Here is a 15,022-nt window from a genome sequence, read left to right on the forward strand (position 1 = left end):
CTCTCTGTACCGTCACTGTGTTGAATGACTGCAACATGTCCTACTCCAACTCATTTGCTCCCAGTTTCCAAAACTGCCAAGCTCCTTGGCCTTCATTCATTACTCTAGAAACATGTAAACCTAAACACTCGTTCTGATTCTTCTCCGCTTGCTCCCTACTCTTCCGAACCACAGTAACGCATCAACATTCAAGTTTCTCAATAGAAAAGTAAACATAAAGCCTGGTTTGGAATAGACTGTGTGACTCCTCAAAATGAAAACAAAATAAAAATGGTCTTCCACGTCAGCAAGAACGTTCTTACCCAGCATAGTTGCCTGTTTTAAGAACTTATAGCTGGTTTCAAAGGTCATCTGCTGAAGGGGCGAGGAGCTTGACTGTATACCAATTCGATTAAATGGCTTGTATGATCCTTCAAAACACATGTAATCTGCCACAAGAGACAGATGACGAGGGTCCACCTGAATGCCTGCACAAGAGACAAAGAAAATTAATTTCAGCTCAGTAGAAGCATTGAATGTGATCAGTGAGAACAAGCATTGAGTTCAAAGCAGGACAGCACTGCAGTATAGGACTATCATTGGACCACAGAATTGTTTGGATATCTTCCCTCTGCGACTGGATCATAGACTTCCTAACCCACAGACCGCAATCAGTAAGGATAGACAACAACACCACCTCCACAATCATCCTCAACACCGGTGCCCACAAGGCTGTGTCCTCAGCCCATTACCATACTCCTTATACACCTATGACTGTGCGGCCAAATTCCCCTCCAACTCGATTTTCAAGTTTGCTGATGACACCACCATAGTGGGTCGGATCTCAAACAATGATGAGACAGAGTACAGGAAAGAGAGAGAATCTGGTGAACTGGTGCGACAATATATTCTCTCCCTCAATGTCAACAAAACGAAGGAGATTGTCATCGACTTCAGGAAGCATAATGGAGGACATGCCCTTTTCTACATTAACAGTGATGAAGTGGAAATGCTCAAGAGCTTCAAGTTTCTAAGTGTCCAGATCACCAACAACCTATCTTGGTCCCTCCATACCAACGTTATAATTAAGAAAATCCATCAACACCTCTACTTTCTCAGGAGGCTAAGGAAATTTGGCATGTCCACTATGAATCTCATCAACTTTTACAGATGCACCATAGAAAACATTCTTTCTTGTTTTATCACAGCTTGGTATGGCTCCTGCTCTGTCCAAGACTGCAAGGAACTACAAAGGGTAGTGAACGAAGTCCAGTCCATCACACAAACCAGCCTCCCATCCATTGACTCTGTCAACACTTCCCGCTGCCTCGGAAAAGCAGCCAGTCCTCTTCATCTAATCCTATATTTGGTTACTCTCCTGATTTTGGGCTGAAAGCTGAGCAATGGAAGCTACTGAGAGAGTTCCAGAAGATGTCTCCAACCTCTTTTCTGCCCTCGGAATCAACACGGAACATAACTGGGATGGCGTTGAGATTTTTAGCCCACGCCTTTTGTGAGTGACTTCAGTTTCCTGTCATTTACCTATCAGAACCCAGTGGATTTATAACATCTTACGGATGTGGATTGTTGACCAAGTTAGTTTAACCCGTGTGATCACTTCCTGCCGACTTTTCCTCCTCTGTTCCTTCCTAAAACACATCATTCCTCCTCTCTGTACCGCCACTGTGTTGAATAACTGCAACATGTCCTACTCCAACTCATTTGCTCCCAGTTTCCAAAACTGCCAAGCTCCTTGGCCTTCATTCATTACTCTAGAAACATGTAAACCTAAACACTCGTTCTGATTCTTCTCCGCTTTCTCCCTACTCTTCCGAACCACAGTAGCGCATCAACATTCAAGTTTCTCAATAGAAAAGTAAACATAAAGCCTGGTTTGGAATAGACTGTGTGACTCCTCAAAATGAAAACAAAATAAAAATTGTCAGCAAGAACGTTCTTACCCAGCATAATCAAGGACCCCATGCACCCTGGACATTCTCTCTTCCACGTTCTTCCGTAAGGAAATAGATACAAAAGTCTGAGGTCACGTACCAACCGACTCAAGAACAGCTTCTTCTCTGCTGCTGTCAGACTTGAATGGACTTACCTCACATTAAGTTGATCTTTCTCTACACCCTAGCTATGACTGTAGCACTACATTCTGCGCTCTCTCCTTTCCTTCTCTATGCATGGTATGCTTTGTCTATATAGCGCTCAAGAAACAATACTTTTCACTGTATGTTAATACATGTGACAATAATAAATCAAATCAAATATCCATGCAGCACATCATGAAACCAAGGGGGTGATTAGGAGAATGAAGCAAATCAATGGGCTGCATTCATCTGCACTGCTGCATATTAGACAAAGTGCTTCAAAATCATCTCCGCTTTGCTAAATTATCACCAATCAAAGTTTTAAAAGATTTTATGTGAATTAGCACAAGTCTGGAACTCTGCAATGAATGCAAGACACATCCTTAAGCTCCGGACACAGCTCTAAGGCTGGAATAAGGGCCAATCGTGTAAAGGAGCTGGAGGGGGAGGTAGAGGAACTCCGCATAATTCGGGAGGCGGAGGTGGAAGTTGATAGGAGTTATAGAGAAATAGTAACTCCTAGAAATGAGGCTTGGGTCAATGCCAGGAGGAGGGGTAAGAAGCAATCGGGAAGACAATCCCCTGGGGCGGTTCCCCTCCATAATAGGTTTTCGGTGCTGGAGGCTACAGTTGAGGAGGAATCAACTGAGCATAGAGAGCAGATCTCTGGGGGTGAGCCGAGTGAGAAAGCTCAGGTGGTTAGGGGCTGTAAAAGACTGGGCCTTGTGATTGGGGACTCCACAATTAAGGGGACAGATAGGAGGGTCGGAACTAAAGGTAGGGACTCAGGGTTGATGTGTTGCCTACCAGGGGCTGGGGTCCGGGATGTGTCTGACAGGGTATTCAGGACTCTTAGGGGGGAGGGAGATAAACCACAAGTTATTGTACATGTGGGGACACACGACATAGGGAGGATAGGGGAAGGGGATATTAGGCAGGGATTTATGGAGTTGGGGTGGAAACTAAAGGCCAAGACTGACAGAGTGGTTATCTCTGGACTCTTGCCTGTACCACGGGATAGTTTAGAGAGGAATAGGGAGAGGGAAGGTTTGAATTCATGGCTGAGGGGATGGTGCAGGAGGGAGGGGTTCAGGTACTTAAGCAATTGGGGCTCGTACTGGGGAAGGTGTGACCTCTATGAGAAGGATGGTCTACACCTTAATCAGAAGGGGACCAATATCCTGGGGGGTAAATTTGCTAAGGCCATGCAGGGAGGTTTAAACTGATTCGGGGGGGGGGAGGGATCCTGAGTAGTGGGGCTGAAAGTGAGGGATGCATGGATGGGGACTGCAATGCACGGCATTGCAGAGGTGGGGTGGAGCAGGGTTTGAAATGTGTATACTTCAATGCCAGGAGTATTCGCAATAAAGTGGGTGAACTTGCAGCGTGGATCAGTACCTGGGACTTCGATGTTGTGGCTATTTCAGAGACATGGATAGAGCAGGGGCAGGAATGGATGCTGCAGGTCCCGGGGTTCAAATGTTTTAGTCGAAGTAGGGAAGGAGGTAGAAGAGGGGGAGGGGTAGCATTATTGGTCAGAGATTGTATCACAGTGTCAGAGAGGAGGTTTGATGAGGACTTATCTGTTGAGGTAGTATGGGCGGAGATTAGAAATAGGAGAGGAGAGGTCACCCTGTTGGGAGTCTTTTATAGACCTCCTAAAAGTTCTAGAGAGGTTGAGGAAAGGATTGCGGAGTCAATCCTGCTTAGGAGTGAAAGTAATAGGGCAATTGTTATGGGGGATTTTAACTTGACTAATATTGACTGGAATTGTTATAGCTCTAGCTCGTTAGAGGGGTCAGTTTTTGTTCAAAGCGTGCAGGAAGGTTTTTTGACTCAGTATGTAGACAGGCCAACTAGAGGTGAGGCTATATTGGATCTGGTGCTGGGAAATGAGCCAGACCAGGTGCTAGACTTGGAGGTTGGTGTGCATTTTGGTGATAGTGACCACAATTCGGTTACGTTCACCTTAGTGATGGAAAGGGATAGGCATGAACCTCGGGCCAGTGGTTTTAGCTGGGGGAAGGGTAATTATGAGGCTATTAGGAGAGAATTAGGAAACATAGGTTGGACTAGGAGATTACAGGGACTGGGAACGTCCGACATGTGGAGTTTTTTCAAGGAGCAGCTACTGCGAGTCTGTGATAGGTATGTCCCTGTCAGGCAAGGAGGAATTGGTAGGGCTAGGGAACCGTGGTGCACCAAAAAAGTTTCTTTGTTGGTTAAAAAGAAAAAGGAGGCTTATGTTCGGATGAGACGTGAGCACTCGGGTAGTGCACTAGAAAGCTTTAGATTGGCTAAGAGGGAGTTGAAGAGCGAGCTTAGAAGGGCTAAAAGGGGACATGAGAAGACTTTGGCGGATAGGGTTAAAGAGAATCCTAAGGCGTTCTATAGGTATGTCAAGAACAGAAGGTTGGTTAGGGCAAGTTTAGGGCCAGTTATAGATGGCAGAGGGAAGTTATGTGTGGAACCGGAGGAGATTGGTGAAGCATTGAACCAATATTTCTCTTCGGTGTTCACGCAAGGGGACATGAATATAGCTGAGGAGGACACTGGGTTGCAAGGGAGTAGAATAGACAGTATTACAGTTGATAAGGAGGATGTGCAGGATATTCTGGAGGGTCTGAAAATAGATAAATCCCCTGGTCCGGATGGGATTTATCCAAGGATTCTCTGGGAGGCAAGAGAAGTGATTGCAGCGCCTCTGGCTCTGATCTTCAGGTCGTCGTTGGCCTCTGGTATAGTACCAGAAGATTGGAGGTTAGCGAATGTTGTCCCATTGTTTAAGAAGGGGAACAGAGACTTCCCCGGGAATTATAGACCGGTGAGTCTCACTTCTGTTGTCGGCAAGATGTTGGAAAAAATTATAAGGGATAGGATTTATAGTTATTTGGAGAGTAATGAATTGATAGGTGATAGTCAGCATGGTTTTGTGGCAGGTAGGTCGTGCCTTACTAACCTTATTGAGTTTTTTGAGAAAGTGACCAAGGAGGTGGATGGGGGCAAGGCAGTGGACGTGGTATATATGGATTTTAGTAAGGCGTTTGATAAGGTTCACCATGGTAGGCTTCTGCAGAAAATGCAGATGTATGGGATTGGGGGTGATCTAGGAAATTGGATCAGGAATTGGCTAGCGGATAGGAAACAGAGGGTGGTGGTTGATAGTAAATATTCATCATGGAGTGCGGTTACAAGTGGTGTACCTCAGGGATCTGTTTTGGGGCCACTGCTGTTTGTAATATTTATTAATGATCTGGATGAGGGTATAGTTGGGTGGATTAGCAAATTTGCTGATGACACCAAAGTCGGTGGTGTGGTAGACAGTGAGGAAGGGTGTCGTAGTCTGCAGGAAGACTTAGACAGGTTGCAAAGTTGGGCCGAGAGGTGGCGGATGGAGTTTAATGCGGAGAAGTGTGAGGTAATTCACTTTGGTAGGAATAACAGTTGTGTTGAGTATAGGGCTAACGGGAGGACTTTGAATAGTGTGGAGGAGCAGAGGGATCTAGGTGTATGTGTGCATAGATCCCTGAAAGTTGGGAATCAAGTGGATAAGGTTGTTAAGAAGGCATATGGTGTCTTGGCGTTTATTGGTAGGGGGATTGAATTTAGGAGTCGTAGCGTTATGTTGCAACTGTACACAACTCTGGTGCGGCCGCACTTGGAGTACTGTGTGCAGTTCTGGTCCCCACATTACAGGAAGGATGTGGAGGCTTTGGAGAGGGTGCAGAGGAGGTTTACCAGGATGTTGCCTGGTATGGAGGGGAGATCCTATGAGGAGAGGCTGAGGGATTTGGGATTGTTTTCGCTGGAAAGGCGGCGGCTAAGAGGGGATCTTATTGAAACATATAAGATGATTAGAGGTTTAGATAGGGTGGATAGTGATAGCCTTTTTCCTCTGATGGAGAAATCCAGCACGAGGGGGCATGGCTTTAAATTGAGGGGGGGTAGTTATAGAACCGATGTCAGGGGTAGGTTCTTTACCCAGAGGGTGGTGAGGGATTGGAATGCCCTGCCAGCATCAGTAGTAAATGCGCCTAGTTTGGGGGCGTTTAAGAGATCCGTAGATAGGTTCATGGACGAAAAGAAATTGGTTTAGGTTGGAGGGTCACAGTTTTTTTTTTAACTGGTCGGTGCAACATCGTGGGCCGAAGGGCCTGTTCTGCGCTGTAATGTTCTATGTTCTATGTTCTATGTTCTAATCTGCAAGGGCAAACCTCCAGGGTGGGATGCCAAAAAATAAGGATGGTCAGAAGTGACCCCTTGAGTTTGAGGTGGCTCCAAGATGACATGTTTGGTAGTGAGTATTCAGAACTAAGTTAACTGGCGAACTTAATAATTGGATACCTGGTCCAGACAACTCTATAGCCCATTGACCAGACAGCCTGATTTACTATGGGTACCATGTCCACAGATGCTTCAGCACTTAAGAGGTCACTCAGTTCACTGTGCATATTTTGTTCATGGAGCCAAGAAACATCCACCATTGAGAATCTGCTTTGTGGGGAGTTAATGTGAAGTAGGATATGGGGAATTCCCGACCAACATCTGTAGCAAAGTGCGTTGAAGCTTCGATGCACTTAAATAACCGTGCCACCGTACAAGTTTTTTTTCAAATAGGCCTTTTGTATTGGGAAAATATATCCCAAGGTAAACAAGTTATTTCCCATACAAGTCAATGAAAATATTTGTAAATATTTTACACAAGTAGTAATCCGAAACTTAATTATCAACTTGAGCTGCAATGAGTGGCATAATCCACTATTAAATACCACATAATCAAGGCTGACAATGTAATGCACTACTGAGAGTGTCCAAGGTGCAATCCTTCAAATGGAATATTAAATTGAGACCTGCTTGTTCTCTTTGGTAGAGGTAAAGAACCTATTTTCAAAACCAGGAGAATTATCCCGGGTGCCCTGATCAATATGTATCCCTCAACATCAAACAGCTTGTTGTGTGCAAACTGGCTGCCATATTTTCTACATTACAACTTGAAAAGTACTTTGGTGGCTGTAAAACAGTTTGGGACATGCTACCATTGTGAACGACGCTATTTAGGTGTGAGCCTTTCCCCTCACTGGTACTACAATTGTCTGGTCCCTAAGATGTGATTAGAAACCAGCAGTTTCATTGCTACTTATCGATGTTTTTTAAAGTCGCAACACAAGGGCAAAGTAATTGTCGAATTTCACCTGCCAGACTTAATGGGTAACCTGATCTTCCAGTGACAATTGCTCCAGGTGATTGCTCTTGCTACATTTATTTTTCTCGACTTAACTTACCTGCCAGCTGTGCCTGGAAGTGATGTGCATGCCAGCTGTGAAAGTTAACCCAAGAGATTCGGGCATTTCCAGTAAATTCTCAAAGGGCCACTAATGTACCGTGAAGCAAAGGTTGCAAGACCTGGGGGATCCTTGTCAGGAAAAACCCAGTAAGAAGTCTCACAACACCACGTTAAAGTCCAACTGGTTTATTTGGTAGCACGAGGTTTCAGAGTGCTGCCCTTCATCAGGTGAGTGAAGAGTTGGGTTCTCAAACAGGGCATATATAGACACAGACTCAATTACAAGATAATGGTTGGAATGTGAGTCTTAGCAGGTAATAAAGTCTTTACAGGTGCAGACAATGCAAGTGGAGAGAGTGTTAAGCACAACTTAAAGAGGTTTCGCATTCCAACCATTGTCTTGTAATTGAGTTTGTGTCTATATATATCCTGTTTGTGAACCCAACTCTCCACTCACCTGATGAAGGGGCAGCACTCCAAAAGCTTGTGCTACCAAATAAACCTGTTGGATTTTAACCTGGTGTTGTGAGACTTCTTACTGTGCTTACCCCAGTCCAACACCGGCATCTCCACATCAGGGAAAACCTATTAACAGCAGAACTACACAATAAACAATAAATCATCTCATTGGTATCTTTCAAACGACCACATGATTGACTGAGCTGAGTTAGATACAAAGAAAACTCTTCCCTCTCTGGGGGAGGAATCCAGAGGAGGAACAACGTTCAAGAACATTTAGAAGTGGGATCAGAGAGCACCATTTCAAGCAAAGGTCAGTGGAAGTTTGGAACATTTTCCCCAAAACATTGCAGATGCTGGGTGAATTAAAACATTCAAGACTGGGATCAATAATCCTGTAATCCAGGGTTAGGTTGATTGGCCATGCTAAAATTGACCCTAGTGTCAAGGGATTAGCAGGGTAAAGATGTGGAATTATGGGGATAGGGACTGGGCGGGATTGTGGTCGGTGCAGACTCGATAGGCTGAATGGCCTCCTTCTGCACTGTAGGGATTCTATGATAAATTCTTTTTGCGAAGGGCATCAAGCGGAGTGGACAAAGGCAAATGGGGTGGAAGCACTGATCAGCCATAATCTAAGTGGCAGAATCGGCTAGAGGGGTTGAATGGCTGCTTCTGTTTCAATGTCCGGTGGAGACAGTCATGTGATGATATATCTTGTAAATTCAGGATGCCAATTTCAAAAGGATTAATAACCATCATAACGAATGGCACTCCAATTACTGAGCCTTTACTTATTTCATTGAATAATATTTTTGCACATTATTTTTTGTCAATCACAAACATTTTTTACAACAATTAGTAGATCAGGGGAAGCCATGATGTGGCGATGCCGGCGTTGGACTGGGGTGGGCACAGTAAGAAGTCTCACAACACCAGGTTAAAGTCCAACAGGTTTATTTGGAATCACGAGCTTTCAAAGGGCTGCTCCTTCAGGTGACTCACCTGATGAAGGTGAAAGTTCTGAAAATTCGTGATTCCAAATAAACCTGTTGGACTTTAACTTGGTGTTGTGAGACTTCTTATTAGATCAGGGGAGTTATTCGAAACCAATAAACAGTTTTGTCAATGGCCGATGAAGACAACATCCAGTGTGGAACTGACCCACTCAGCTTGGCAAGTCCCAACTCTGTGCTGAGTCAGCTAATCACATCCAGGGTAACAGCAGGGTTCCTATAACTGGCCACAATCATCCTGCATTAACAAGACAGCAGAGTTTTCCCAGGGCAGAAATTAAGGATTCCCACTCCCTCTATCCACTGGCCCCTGTGTAAAGAGTGCAAGAGCCGAGATCTAGTGCAACTGAGCTTGACTGTAATGCTTCTCCCATAATAGCTAAGCAGTCCACCCATATGCACTGACACTCATTGGGTTCTACCAGGACCACTCGATTTTAGGCCTTATTACAGCCTTGGAATGATCATGGACAAAAATAGCTGTTTTGTAAGTAAAATAACAGTAACCTCCCTTGACATTAAGGCAGCATTTGGCAGAGTATAGCATCAAGAAGCCTGACTAAAATTGAAGTCAATGGGGATCTGGGGGAAAATATCCATTGGTTGGTGTCATACCTGCACAAAGTTGGTTTAGTTTAGTTGCTTAGACAGCTTGTTCGTGATGTAGAGCAATGCCAACAGCACTGGTTCAATTCCCATACTGGCTTGTTAGTGATGTAGAGTGATGCCAACAGCGCGGGTTCAATTCCCGTATTGGCTGAGGTTATTCAAAAAGATGTGCAGGTTAGGTTGATTGGCCATGCTAAATTGTTCCTAGCATCAGGGGATTAGCAGGGTAAATATGTGGGGTTACCGGTATAGGGCCTGGGCGGGACTGTTGTCGGTGCAGGCTCAATAGGCCAAATGGCCTCCTTCTGCATTGTAGGGATTCTATGGTTCATAAAGGTCCACCTCAATCTTGCCCTCGCCTGAGGTGTGATGATCCTCAGGTTAAATCACCACCAGCCTATGGTCATCTGGGACTATGGCGACTTTAACTTTTTAGCTAGCACAAAGAAAGATGGCTGTGGTTGATGGAGGCCAATCATCTTAGAACCAGGACATAGCTGCAGGATTTCTTCAGGGTAGCTTCTGAACCATCTACAGCTGCTTCGTCAGATGCTGCTTCATTATCTGCTTCACCACAACTCTGCAGACAATGAAGCAGTTCATGTTCTGTTGCGGAAAGGCAGCAGTAGCAGGGGAACTAGGTAGAATCGGGAGTGCTGGAAAGGAAATAAGTTGAGATCCAGGACTGGGGCCCAGTGCTTACTTGAGGCAGCAACAGTGTCCAGGTCACCCTCGAGTTTGAGAAACAGTGGGGAGAAAAAAGTCTCCTGACATTACGGGAAAACGGTGAGGTGATTCTGATGAGTATTTCTGGTATATTTCCCTTTCCTCGAAGTTAGGGATTGCCTCTAAGCAGGTGGGAAATTAAAAAACCATCAAAGTGTTTAAGTGACGGCAACAGATGGGAAGCTGGTAAGAACTTACGTTTACTTTTAAGAAAGGTTTATGATTATTAGTGAGGTTTATTGGTATTACTAAAACATTTAAGAGTTAGTAGTATTGGTAAGGCTTATCAATAGCGCAAGGGTGTAACATTTGCAATTCGCCCTCCAGCACCACCCTGAATTTAAAGACTGGAAAATTATGGCCAGTGCCTCCATAATTTCCACTCTCAACTGAAGCTTCTAGAAACAATAATTCAGGACAATATTAATAGTCATTTGGGAGAATGTGGGTTAATTAATGAAAGTCAGCTTGGATTTCTCAAGGGAAATCATGTCTAACTAACTTGCGAGAGTTTTTCTGAAGAGGTAACAGAGAGAATTGATGAGGTGTACATAGACTTTCAAAAGGTATTTGATAAAATACGGGCGGCATGGTAGCACAGTGGTTAGCACTGTTGCTTCACAGCTCCAGGGAGCCTGGGTTCGATTCCCGGCTTGGGTCACTGTCTGTGTGGAGTTTGCACATTCTCCTCGTGTCTGCGTGGGTTTCCTCCGGGTGCTCCGGTTTCCTCCCACAGTCCAAAGACGTGCGGGTTAGGTCGATTGGCCATGCTAAAATTGCCCCTTAGTGTCCTGAGATGTGTAGGTTAGAGGGATTAACGGGTAAAATATGTAGGGATATGGGGGTAGGGCCTGGGTGGGATTGTGGTCGGTGCAGACTCGATGGGCCGAATGGCCTCCTTCTGCACTGTAGGGTTTCTATGATTCTATGAAAAGTGCCACACAACAGACTTGTGAGCAAAATTCTAGCTCATGGAATAAAAGGGACAGTAGCAACGTGAATATGAAATTGACTGAGTGACAGCAAACAGAGCGTAATGCTTTTTTTCAGGCTACAGTAAGGTTTGTAGTGTAGTTTCCCCAAGAGTCACTGTTGGTACCCTTGTTCTTCCTGGTATATATTAATGACCTAGACCTTAATGTAGGGGGCACAAAATCTGCAGATGATACTTGGAAGCGTAGCAAACGGTGAGGAGCATAGTGTAGAAGTTCAAAAGGACAGCGACAAGTCAGTGGAATTGGCAGACAAATGGCAGATGAAATTCAATGCAGAGAAGTGTGAAGTTATTCATTTTGGTAGGAAAAATGCAGAGAGACAATGTAAAATAAAGGGCACAATTTTAAATGGGTTACAGTAGCAGTGTGACCTATGTGTTGTCACTGAAGGACGCAAGACAGATTGAGAGAGTGGTTAAGACATACAGGCTAGGCTTAATTAATAGAGGTATGAAATACTTGTATAAAAGACAAGCTTGGCCTCAGCTGGAGTAGTGTGTCTAATTCTGGGTGCTGCACTTTAGGAAGGATGTGAGAGCATTAGAGACAGTGTGGGAAGGATTCATGAGATGAAGAATTCAGTTACGTAGAGAGGTTGGAGAATTTGGAACTGTTTTCCTTGGAGAAAGTTGGGAGAGATTTGATGGAGGTATTTAAAATCATGAGCGGTTTGAACAAAGTAGATAAGGAAAAATTATTCCCACTGGTGGTGGGAGGATCGAGAACGAGAGGGCACAGATTAAGTTATCTGGGAAAAGAAGTTATAGAGACACAAGGAGAAACTTTCTCATGGGATAAGTGGTTAACATCTGGAATGTGCTGCTGAGAGTGTGGCAGAGGCAGATTCAATTGAAGTATTTCAAGACGGAATTGAATTATTATCTGAAAAAGATGAATATCCAGGATTACAGGAAGAAGGCAGAGGAACAGCAGGTGAACTGCGCAAGAGCCAGCACTGACACAATGGGTTGAATGGCCTCCTTCTGTCCTTTAACGACTCTGTGACCTTAACAATAGTCAGGCTCGGCTGATGTGTGGCATGTAACATTCATACCACACGAGCCAAGCAATGACCATCTCCAATAATCCTATGATTTTAGGAGAGAATCTAACCAACCTCATTTAACAAGTTACAGCACTACTGTCATTGCTTTCCTCACCACCAACATCCAGAGGGGTTACCACTGGCCACAAACTTAACTGGATGAACCACATAAATACAATGGCTACAAGAGCAGGTCAGAGGTTGGATATTCTGTGGCAGGTGATTTATCTCCTGATTCTCCAAAGCCTATCCCATAAGGCACAAGTCAGGAGTGTGATGGAATACTCTCCCCTTGCCTGGACGAGTGCACCTCCAACAACACTCAAGAAGTTTGACATAATCTAGGGAAAAGCAGCCCACCTGATCAGCACCACATCCACCACCTTAAATATTCATTCCCTCCACTACTGGTGTACAGTAGCAGCAGTGTGTACCATCTACACGAGGAATTGCAGCAACTCACCAAGCCACCTTCGACAGCACCCTCCTAACTCAAGACCACCTAGAAGCACAAGGACTTCACAGCGGTATCACCACAACCCACAAGGTCCCCTCCAAGTCACAAACCACCCTGACTTGGAAATACATTGTCATTCCTTTATTGTCACTGGGTCAAAATCTTGCAACTCCCTGTCCAACAGCACTGTTAAAGATGAGGAAAAAAAGGCTTACCATATACAGAAAAGACATCTTTTATTTCTTTTTCGATAACTCTTAGAGCAGCTTCAATACCATACGTCCTGGCAAAGGCATGGATGTCATTTGAATACAAGCGATTGAGGTCCAAAATCTAAATGATAAGAAACAAAGAGGATCAGAGATAATGAATCATAAAAACACAGGAAATAGGAGCAGGAGTAGGCCATTCAGCCCTTCAAGCCCGTTCCACTATTCATTATGATCATGCTGAGCACCAATACATCCACTATTTGTAGGGCCACTTCCTCAAGTGCTCTGGGGTGTAGATCATCAGGCGTTGGGAATTTTTCAGCCTTCAATCCCATCAATTTCTCCAACATCATTTCTCTACCAACACTGATTTCTTTCAGTTCCTCCCATGCACTAAACCCTCTGTTCCCCAACATTTCTGAAGGGTTATTTGTGTCCTCGTTTGTGAAGACAGGACCAAAGTATGTATTTAGTTGGTCAGCCATTTCTTTTTTTCCCCATTATAAATTCCTCTCTTTCTGACTGTAAGGGACCTCCATTTGTCTTCGCCAATCTTTTCCTCTTCATATACCCAAGAAACTTTTATAGTCAGTTTTTATGTTCCCTGCAAGCTTACTCTCGTACTCTATTTTCCCCTTCTAAATCAATCCCTTGGTCATCCTTTGCTGAATTCTATACTGCTCCCAATCCTCAGGTCTGTAATTTTTGATGGCCAATTTGTATGCCTCTTCCTTGGATCTAATACTATCTCTAATTTCCCTCGTAAGCCATAGTTTGACCACCTTTCCCATTTTACTTTTGCGCCAGACAGGAATAGACAATTGTTGCAGTTCACCTATGCACTCCTTGAATGTTTGCCATTGCCTATCCACCATCATGTGTTCGGAATATGATATTCAAATGAGTCTCATCCCAGTACTGACACTATAATATAGTCACTTATCAACCGATCACATTTGGCTGTTTTTGACCCACAATCTGTATTTGCACATAGGAGCTGGGCCGTCCTGGGGGTGGGGCAATACAATTTAACTCATAGTTAGGTTGCACCCCCAAAAATATTAAAGCAAATTTATTGATTACGTTTGTTCTTTGGACATGTGTGAGATTGGAAAGGGCACATTTATTGGCTTTCTTTAACTTTCCCATCTGGCTGGCTAGGTCATCTCAATGGACATTAGAGTTGACCATCTAATGTGGATAAGGGTCAGATCTCAGCCAGAACTGGTGGTGGTCACAGGGTCCCTTCCCCGAAGGATATTAGTGAACAGGTTGAGTTTAAGGGTGGCATAGTGACAAAAGGGCAGCGCAGTGGTTAGCACTGCTGCCTCACAGCTCCAGGGACTTGGGTTCGATTCCCGGCTTGGGTCACTGTCTATGAAAAGTCTGCATGTTCTCCCCGTGTCTGCGTGGGTTTCCTCCGGGGGCTCCAGTTTCCTCCCACAGTCCGAAAGATGTGCTGGTTAGGTGCATTGGCCATGCTAAATTCTCACTCAGTATACCCAAACAGGAGCCTGAATGTGGCGACTAGGAGATTTTCACAGTAACTTCATAGCAGTGTTAATGTAAGCCTACTTGTGACACGAATAAACTTTATCCTTAAATATGGAATACATTTGGAATTGGTTTGAAAACTGGATCTTGTTCAAATTTCCAAAGTTAGTTTTATACTTAAGATCATAAGATAATAAGAAACAAGAGTAGGCCACTCAAACTATCAAACCTGCTCCACCATTCAGTAAGATCACGGCTGATTGGATTGCGGCCTTAACTCCACTTTCCTGCCTGCCCACATGACTCTTGACTCCCTTGTCAATCAAAAATTTAACTCAGTCTTCAATATATTCAATGACCCATCATCGACTGCTCTCTGGGGAAGAGGATTCCACAAACTAATGACTTGCAAAGAAGAAATTCCTCCTCACTCTCTTAAATGGGAGCCGCCTTATTTTTAAAACTGTGCTCCTCGTTCTAGATTCTCCCATGAGAGGAAACATCCTCTTAGCATCCTAATTGCTTGCTGTACCTGCATGTTAACTACCCTGTCAAGCCCTCTCAGAATCATACATATATCAATAAAATCATCCTTGTACACTTGAGTCTAGGCCCTACCTGATCAACCTGTCCTCGTTGGTTCTCACCAA

At 44.3% G+C, this 15,022-nt stretch overlaps 1 protein-coding gene across 2 annotated transcripts in view; it reads right to left on the reverse strand.

Annotated features, from left to right (window-relative positions):
* Positions 1 to 15,022, reverse strand: part of polr1a (RNA polymerase I subunit A) — a 139,239-nt gene that overhangs the window by 17,902 nt on the left and 106,315 nt on the right. For both annotated transcript variants that reach the window (XM_078223480.1, XM_078223491.1), the window contains exons 32-33: positions 12,882 to 12,999; positions 303 to 467 (exon numbers count right to left, since the gene is read on the reverse strand). In XM_078223480.1, the coding sequence (XP_078079606.1) occupies positions 303 to 467; positions 12,882 to 12,999 (283 nt within the window). The remainder of the gene's footprint in view (positions 1 to 302; positions 468 to 12,881; positions 13,000 to 15,022) is intronic.

The sequence above is a fragment of the Mustelus asterias genome, chromosome 1 (genome assembly GCF_964213995.1).
Source record: "Mustelus asterias chromosome 1, sMusAst1.hap1.1, whole genome shotgun sequence".
In the NCBI taxonomy this organism is placed as follows: Eukaryota; Metazoa; Chordata; class Chondrichthyes; order Carcharhiniformes; family Triakidae; genus Mustelus; species Mustelus asterias.